This window comes from Echinops telfairi, unplaced genomic scaffold (genome assembly GCF_000313985.2).
Source record: "Echinops telfairi isolate 266 unplaced genomic scaffold, ASM31398v2 ScPeMD7_7469;HRSCAF=8507_1, whole genome shotgun sequence".
In the NCBI taxonomy this organism is placed as follows: domain Eukaryota; kingdom Metazoa; phylum Chordata; class Mammalia; order Afrosoricida; family Tenrecidae; genus Echinops; species Echinops telfairi.
The window spans coordinates 76412984-76422073 of record NW_022111373.1 but is presented as its reverse complement, the minus strand read 5'-3'; the positions used below and the strand labels follow the sequence as shown (position 1 = coordinate 76422073).

The 9090-nt window shown below is 36.0% G+C and overlaps 1 protein-coding gene across 2 annotated transcripts in view; it reads left to right on the top strand.

The window, feature by feature from the left end:
• HMGCR (3-hydroxy-3-methylglutaryl-CoA reductase) overlaps nucleotides 1-9090 on the top strand; it is a 31628-nt gene that overhangs the window by 4229 nt on the left and 18309 nt on the right. Inside the window, exons 2-11 of one of the 2 annotated variants that reach the window (XM_004703532.2) lie at nucleotides 948-1135; nucleotides 1581-1692; nucleotides 1974-2061; nucleotides 2381-2465; nucleotides 3144-3249; nucleotides 6772-6878; nucleotides 6984-7100; nucleotides 7606-7766; nucleotides 7888-8135; nucleotides 8236-8411. In XM_004703532.2, the coding sequence (XP_004703589.1) occupies nucleotides 971-1135; nucleotides 1581-1692; nucleotides 1974-2061; nucleotides 2381-2465; nucleotides 3144-3249; nucleotides 6772-6878; nucleotides 6984-7100; nucleotides 7606-7766; nucleotides 7888-8135; nucleotides 8236-8411 (1365 nt within the window). In that variant the 5' untranslated portion in view covers nucleotides 948-970. Of the gene's footprint in view, nucleotides 1-947; nucleotides 1136-1580; nucleotides 1693-1973; nucleotides 2062-2380; nucleotides 2466-3143; nucleotides 3250-6771; nucleotides 6879-6983; nucleotides 7101-7605; nucleotides 7767-7887; nucleotides 8136-8235; nucleotides 8412-9090 lie in introns of those variants that run through there. The other variant, XM_045285174.1, reaches the window with a different exon arrangement.

The following is a 9090-nucleotide window of genomic DNA, read 5'->3' as shown; positions in this document are numbered from 1 at the left end:
CTAATCCCTCATTCTACTTGCTATCTTGATAGGTTTATCAATCCTGGGTTTCATATACTTAGAAACGAAAAACATAACACAACTTCAAGAGGGTCGCCCCAACGACCTAACTCTTTTGAGATACCCCCTAATATGTACAAATAAAAAGCAAACTAAAAATACAGAAAATTTTGGAAGCCAAATCAGGTCCAGCATGCATCATGTGGGGATCTGCTGACAAAGTTTTAACTCTTCAAGTTGAATTTATGGCTTTGATCTTCTATACTCAAGGCACTCTGTTTAGTAACCACTTTTTCCTATCCCTCAATTGTAGACAGAGGCTTATTTCCCATGTAGTTCCACAAATGGATCTTGGGCTCCCACTGCCATCCATAGCTCAGATATCTCAGGACTGAGATACTTATTTGGTTTGATTTTAGATGTTTGAATTGATCACTTTTAAGAAATATGTATAACAATTTTTTAAATTTTCTTTGTATTCTTTTCTATGTATAACAGTTTTTAAGAATGTTACTTTTAACTTGTTAATTAACTCATTACTTTTAATTAAGGGTTTAAGTGTTGTGAGTAGAGAAGTAATAGATTGAGTCCTTTTCAATAATCTCTAATGGAATTAGGAGGACCATCATCAGATGGTGTTATTCATAAGTCTAAGGCACTGTGCATACAAAGCAGCCCTCTTTTCCTAAAAATAGAAGCACGCTTGTGGCATTGCTGGTTATGTTTTGGGCTGCTACCCACAAGGTCAATGGTTCAAAACCACCAGCTACTCAGGAGAAAGACTGATGGGGCTTTCTACTCCTGTAAATAAAAATTCATAGGGGAAGTTCTGCCCTTGCCTATAGGGTCACTATGTGCCTGTATCGACTCTAGGTGGTACTGAGTTTTGTTTTATCCCTAAAAATACAGTGAACCATCTAAGTGTTCTTGCTTGATATTCCTTCTAGGATCTAAGGACCCTGTAGCAACAATGTTATCAAGACTTTTTCGAATGCACGGCCTCTTTGTGGCTTCCCATCCCTGGGAAGTCATAGTGGGGACGGTGACACTGACCATCTGTCTGATGTCCATGAACATGTTTACTGGTAATGATAAGATCTGTGGTTGGAATTATGAGTGTCCAAAGTTTGAAGAGGTTAGTGAAATTTATTTCATATTGACTAATGTTTTCATTTCTAAAGAGTGTCTCATTTAGGAGACCACAGAATCAAAATCTCTTAGTATTCATAAGCTTACCTAAAATCCCCATTTACTTAGATGTCACGGAAATGCCTTAGCAATGCTCTTCTTTTGCATTTTCTGTACAAATGAGTGTCATTGGCTTTTATTTGAGAAAGATCGTCTTAAAAGTAACTAACAATTAGAAGATATTGTGGTGGTATATTGACTGAACACATGAATTGTTTCAAAATCAGATGTACATTTTGACTTAACTGCACATTTTTGTCATGGTATTCTTACATTTATAATATGTCAATGAATGATGCATACAAAATAAAAGCTCTTCTTGGTGATTATTTTAAAAGCCAAAGCTAGTTGAAATTTATTTATTTTGTTTTGTTTTTTCTCTTTCCCAATAGGATGTTTTGAGCAGTGACATTATAATTCTAACAATAACACGGTGTATAGCAATCCTTTATATTTATTTCCAGTTCCAGAATTTACGTCAACTTGGATCAAAATATATTTTAGGTAATGAATTTACATATTTAACTTCTTTGTGTGCTATCAGGCTTTTTATTTTAGCTGTCAAATTACACCTGCTTGTTTAAAATCATGTGTGTGGAGACATGTATTGCTAGAAGTGTGCTGCATGCCTTTAGTAGTTTCTTATGTGGGATTAAACATATACATGTGAGACCTTAATAATCTAGTGAAAAATAGTATTTTTCTCAAAATATTATATGAGATTAAATGTTATTTGTGCAATAAAAGATTAAACTTTTTCAGTTTGTTGATTTTTGTCATTTTAGGTATTGCTGGCCTCTTCACAATTTTCTCAAGTTTTGTATTTAGTACAGTTGTCATTCATTTCTTGGATAAAGAATTGACAGGCTTGAAGTAAGTATTTATAGCCTAACTATACTTTCTTTCATCATGTTTTTGAAGAGCTGCCCCCCTTGTTATAAAGTTTTTGTATATATATATATTTCTAAACATTTAGAAAATATGGGGGAAATCCCATAACTTGAGTGATACCAAAGAAGTATCTATTGAATATGCCCAGTCTGCAGGAAGATACATGTATTAGTGCACATAATATATATAGTGGAATATCATACCACCTGTAGGGAACAAAACATATGTTTTACTAAGAAATTTTGAAACCGTTTTTTCTTAGTTAAATGTTCCTAATTGTCTTGATTTTTTTTCTCCCCAGTGAAGCATTGCCATTTTTCCTACTTTTGATTGATCTTTCCAGAGCAAGCACATTAGCAAAGTTTGCCCTGAGTTCGAATTCACAGGTAAGCATTATTTACAAGACCAGAATAAGAGTAATAGTTCCCTTTTTTCCTTTAGTTTGTTTGTATTAATAAGAAAGATTCCTAGAGTTTCTTCATAGGGCAGGATCTAGTGAAAGGAAGCCTCAGTAGACTTATTTCTAAATCACTTCAGTTAACACTACCATATTTTCCCATAGAACGTTTCATCCTTACATGTATTAGTCATTTTAAGAGTATAACAATTTTTAAGACAATATTGCATTTTGTATCTGAGTATAAAATGGTATATTGTTCTGCCTTATTTAAATGCTAGATGAGTATATTTATGATCCTATGAAAATAGATTGATTATTTGAACATGTTGAGAGGACATTATTTAGGTTTTATAATTCTAACATGATCTCATAAAAATACAACTACACCGATCTTGTCGCCAAAGTGTAAAATTTTGTAGGATTTTAATCATGGGGGCTTTAAATGGCAGGAAAGAGCTCATCAGTGGAAAGAGATGGCAGGGCATTATGTTTCCTTTTTTAAAAAGTTATAATGTTGATGGACTTTGCATCTGGAGTAACGGTTATATTTTAATGTTTTCTTTTAATATAAATTAGATTTAGTGTAAACCCTAGAATTCCCTCTTATATTAGAAAATATTATTTTGCACCTTCCCCTCCTTGATGTGTTTGTTCTGTATTTAAGGATGAAGTAAGGGAAAATATTGCTCGTGGAATGGCAATTTTAGGTCCCACATTCACCCTTGATGCTCTCGTTGAATGTCTTGTGATTGGAGTGGGTACAATGTCAGGTTAGTAAGCAATTTTAATATATGAAAAGTTAATTATTTAATTAAAGAGAAAAAACTATCTTAGTTTTGCTCTGCTTATTCTTAAATTCTGACTTTTTTATAGTCTGATATTAATTGCTCATACAGTTTTTGCATTGGACAAATGTGTGGCTGTGCCTGACTTTGTGCTTTGTGTTTGTCATGCTTCGGTGAAAACTTAGTAACAGCCTATTGATTTATTTCCCACTGTTTTCTCTTTCACCCCATTTTTTTAATAGCTGTGTCCTTGATTTTTTTTAAAAACCCAATATTGTATTCCAAAGCCCATTGGGAAAGAAGTTACCAGACCCTGTTCTTTTCTAGACTAAATTAATGACTTGGCTCCTTGCATCTTAATAATTGTTATATAGAAGATAATGTAAGAGATTCTGGAGTCCAATAGATCCGACATGGAAATGCCTATGGGGGCAGTTGGACAAATTTAATCAGAGTAGTATCTCATACATTTTCGCAATTAGCCAGCATTAGTCTTAACATACATATTACATCATTCCTATAGAGGATGAAAATTAGGACCTGGCATGGAAATGTGCCATAATGAATGTATTATGATTGTAGAGGTTTCTTAATTGTCAGGACTTGATTGTGTAGCTTTTAATAATCTTCTAGTTCTTTGAATAACAAATTGAGTGTTCTCAATAAGGGGCTTCCTTCTTTCAGAAGTAAGTTACCTAACTTTTAGATAGGTAACAAAAAAAAATTTATTGTGTAGGGAGTGTTTACATTTTAGAGCATCAGCTCTGCATTCAACAGTTTAAACTGTTTTTCACCCCTATTCCCACCCTCCCACTGGATATTATATATGTTAAATACATATCTGTTAAGTATATACTATTTCTTCTAGTGTCCTCAGGGTAAATTTATTCTTATTTATTGAGTTATTTAATCTACCATTAGATTTTATAGGGCTGTTAAGGCAGGCTTCGTGAAGAACATAATGCAACAGCATGAGTTACCATTGTACAAAGAAAAGTGGTAGTACCTATGTTGTCAAAGCATTGGTAAAGCGTGCTTTCGTTTGAAAGGTTAGATTCAGCTACCGTTTAAATTGGAGGCTATTCATAGTGTTTTTGTTATTGTAATTTTGTGTTCCTTTTAATTTCTGAATTTGAGAGTAATTATTATAAAATTAAAGCCAAACAACAACAAAAGCCTGCTTTTATTCTATTATTTAATGGTGTTAACAAGCCATCCAGTTGCTTCTGACTCTTAGTGACTGTACGGCAGAACGTAGCACTGCCTCGTCATGCGCGTCCTTGCCATTGTTCTTGCGATGGAACCCATTGTGGTGTCCATTGGGTCAGCCCATTGTGTTGAGGACCTTCCCCTTTCCCATTGCCTCTCTAGTTTGCCAAGCATGATGTCCTTCTCCAGGGAGTAGTGTCTCCTGACAACACGTCCAAAGTATTTGAGATGAAGTCTTGCCATCCTTGCCTCTAAAGGAACATTATTCCGAGATAATTTTTCTTTGGCATTCCATGGTACTTTCAATATTTTTCGCTAGCATATAATTCACATGCATCAATTCTTAGGTTTTTCTTATTCAGTATCCAACTTTCATATGCATATAAGACCATTGAAAATACCATGGCTTGGGTCAGGCATACCTTAATCCTTAAAATAACTTGTTTATGCAGCAGAATTACCCAATACAATGCATTGTTTGATCTCTTGCCTGCTACTTCCATGAACATTGATTGTGGATCTAAGCAAGGTGAAGTTCTTGACAACTTCAATCTTTTCTCCGCTATGATGTTACCTATTGGTCCAGCTATAAGGATTTTTGTTTTCTTTAAACTGAGTTGTAATCCATACTGAAGGAACCCTGGTGGCATAGTGTATACAAATCAGGTTGCTAATTCAAAGGTCAGCTGCTCTGTGGGAGAAAGATGAAGCTTTCTACCCCTGTAAAGAGTTACAGTTTGGGAAGCCCACCTGGGCTTTCCTATAGGGTTGCTATGAGTCAGAAACAACTAGGTGATAGTGTGTTTGTCTGGATAGACTAGGGAAACAAATTCATAAACATGCATATGTGCATAAGAAAGAGCTTTTTATATAAGAGTAATTGAATATTGAGGAAACAGCCCAGTCCAGATAAAGTTCATAAGTCTAATATTAGCCCATATGTCTGATACCAATGTATAAAGTCCTCTTCAGACTCATGAATCAGATGCAATGACGCCTAGTGCAGGAAGATCACAGGCCAGTGGGTGGGAAGTCTTATGGATCCAGTGGCGTTGTAAGCATCTCAGTGCTGGCAGAGGTCTCCACGTGGCTTCTCCAGCTCTTAGGGCTGCATCAGGGTAGGTTCATGTGGCTTCTCAGGGATATCTAGCAGGAAGTAAGGAGAGAGAGAGTGTGTCTACTGCCTCCACTGAGGAAATACAGGAGTTCCCAGAATCCTCAGAAGAAGGCATCCAAGAAGAGGCCTCACAGGCCTCATTGGCTATATCCAGATTCACAGGCTCGACTCCACCACTACCCCCGTGCTCCTCAAACTGACACCAGATTATGTAACTACCACAGTGAGTTTTTATTCAGTTAATGGAGCATCATAAGTGTTTAGTGTTGATTATTCTAGTTACTTTTTATGGGCAAAGAAAATAAATTTTTATTTGCATTTCAAAGCAGATTTGTTTAATAAGAGTAAAATACTTTGTTTTTAATAAGAGTAAAGGAAGCTTTGTCCAATAAGAATAAACTTTATATACACATTTATATAAACATGTATATGTTTTATGTATTACTCACATATATTTGTATTTGTAATGTGAGGGAGTAGAATTAGGTAATCTGAGGTCTTTTCCTGCTCTCTTTTATCTTTTATTTGATATTACCAAATAAACCTTAAACAGTGTGTAGTGGAATATTTATCAAATTTTCATTTTGAGTTGCTGTTTTAAATTAATTATATAACTTTTAGACAAATCAATGTGAGACTTCAACAGGCACCATAGAAATTGTATTGGAATTAGAGTTTAGTTGTTCACATTCACTATATATTATGATGGTATACCAGAAGTAGTGTAACTGGCAATATGTTTTACTAAACGTTTATGATCCTTGGTCCGCAGACAAATTCCTTTTGTGTTAATTGGATCAACAGTATAGCTGTAGGGGATGTTGCCTCATTAGAGTAGCCTGTGTACCCTTATCTTACAACAAAAGATTAAGATCCTACTGCTTAACAAACGGTGATCGGAAACATATGCTTATCAAGTGTTAGTTAAACATCACTCTTGTGCTTAGCATTGTGATGTTGGGGAGAAGGGAGAAGACAAGGTCTCTGCCTTTCAGTAGTTAGTTTTACTGTGTTGTGAGGCGTGGTGATGCCTCTGAATTGCCAATTATTTGTCCAGTAGATGGCAAAGAAGTTATTGCACTAATATAGCCATATATTTGCTTATCCACAGGAAGAGACCTTGCAATATATACAATATTAAAAATATAAATACTAAAAGTAAATCTAATTTTTTTTAACAGGGGTGCGTCAACTTGAAATCATGTGCTGTTTTGGCTGTATGTCAGTTCTTGCCAACTACTTTGTGTTCATGACTTTCTTTCCAGCTTGTGTGTCTTTGGTATTAGAGGTAAGAGCAGTTCTCACTCTGGGCTTGAGTAGAGTAATATTTATAATTACATAAGTTTACTTAAGTAGATTAGTGTACCTAATGTCACTCTGACTGACTTTTCAGCTTTCTCGGGAAAGCCGTGAGGGTCGTCCTATCTGGCAGCTCAGCCATTTTGCACGAGTTTTAGAAGAAGAAGAAAATAAGCCAAATCCTGTAACTCAGAGGGTCAAGATGATTATGGTAATTACATGGGTTTCTTTTTCTTCAATGTCATGTTTTACTGGTTTTTTTCTAAACTGCCTTGTCTACTCCTATGTTCAAAGTTGACTCTTCAAATCATTCTTAGTGTTGTCTTCAGTTGTTCTTCATTTCCTTGAGAGTTTTTAGTCTTTGTTAGTCTCTCTCCACGAAACAGATTCTTCAAGTTCCTCTCCCTTCTCTGAAAACATGTGCTTTAGGTGTTTTCAGTAGAATAGTGGGGTCACTGTGTTAGTCACATTGCAAATTCAGGGACTCTGATAAGGGGAGGCCATGAACGATAGTATCTAGTGTCCAGTTGTGGGACATAAAAATGGTCCCATTGATCGATAACATAAGAAGGCAGATATTTCATGTAGAATAACTAATTTTTCATACTGTTAAAGACCATAGATCTAACTGTTGCTTAAGGTTTTTTCATAGTGTTAAAGACTGTAGCTCTAACTGTTGCTTTATGTCACTTAAAATTCTTAAAACTGTATTTCAGTCTCTAGGCCTGGTTCTCGTTCATGCTCACAGTCGCTGGATAGCTGATCCTTCTCCTCAAAACAGTACAGTAGAAAATTCTAAGGTTTCACTAGGATTGGATGAAAATGTGTCCAAGAGAATTGAACCAAATGTCTCCCTCTGGCAATTTTATCTCTCCAAGTAAGTTAAACGTGGTTTATCTTGTTATAGGTGAATCATAGAACTCTGTGCTTTTAGCAGGTTAGATGGTGCCTTTTATCTTGCTTCTGAACCATAGTTTAATGTGTGCTCTTTTACTTAGGATGGTCAGCATGGATATTGAACAAGTCATTACTCTAAGTTTAGCTCTTCTTCTGGCTGTCAAATACATCTTCTTTGAACAAGCAGAGACAGAATCTACACTGTCGCTAAAAAACCCCATCACATCTCCTATAGTGACCCAAAAGAAAGTGCCAGACAGCTGTTGCAGACGTGAACCTACACTGGTCAGAAGTAACCAGAAAGTTCACACAGTGGGAGAGGAGACTGGGATCCACCGGGAAAGCCAAGGTGACTTTTCTTCTTTGTACCCTCTGTTCTCCAGCAATGAATAGTGAAACAGTTGATCTGGTGCTCAGTGTTTTGCAATTTCTTTTGATCTCTTGAACAGTTGAAGTTATAAAACCCTTAGTGACAGTAACTGACACCAGCAGAGCTACATTTGTGATTGGTAACTCCTCTGTACTTGATTCTGCACCAGTACTGGAGACACGGGAATCTGACATTGCACTTTCCGAGGAGCCTCGGCCTAATGAAGAATGTTTACAGATCCTCGGTGATGCAGAGGTGAGGAAAGGAAAGCAGACAGTATCCTGCACGGCGTCTTTCTTTAAAAATGAGCTTTGATGGTGAATCACCTGTTTAATAAAAAAAAAAAAAAGGAAGAAACTCATACTAGTTGGAAACCTAGTAAGCCTGGGCACAGGGTTACATGGTTTGTGGGTACTGTCTTACTCTGAGGGCCCTGGAGGTTTAAGTAACTTTACATCTAGGAGACAGCAAGGCTGAGAACAGTCCAAGAGGTTCTTATTCCTGAGTCTGTACTCTCTAGTTTATTACTATGGGTCAGAGAGATGATGTGGGGAGGGCTAGGGAAAGCATTGCAGAAATGAGTTTCCAAAAGAAGAATGCTTTGTTTTAAAAGTTAGTGTTATGTTGGAAACTGATTATGGTAGCAATTGTACAATTCTGCTTGATGTGATTGAACAATGGAATGATATATAGATCTATTAACTCCCAATTAATAATTTTTTTATGGGAAAAATAGTGTTCTGTGCATGAGAAAGCTTGTTTTCCTTTCTAAGGTTTGAACAAGATGCTCTGCCTATACAACTGTGTTAGTCTGGGTAGGCTAGAGAAATAAAATGTATAGCCACTCATGTATAAGAAAGAACTTTATATACAAGAGCAATTGAATATTGAGAAAACATCCCAGCCCAGTCCAGATCAAGTCCATAAGTCCGAT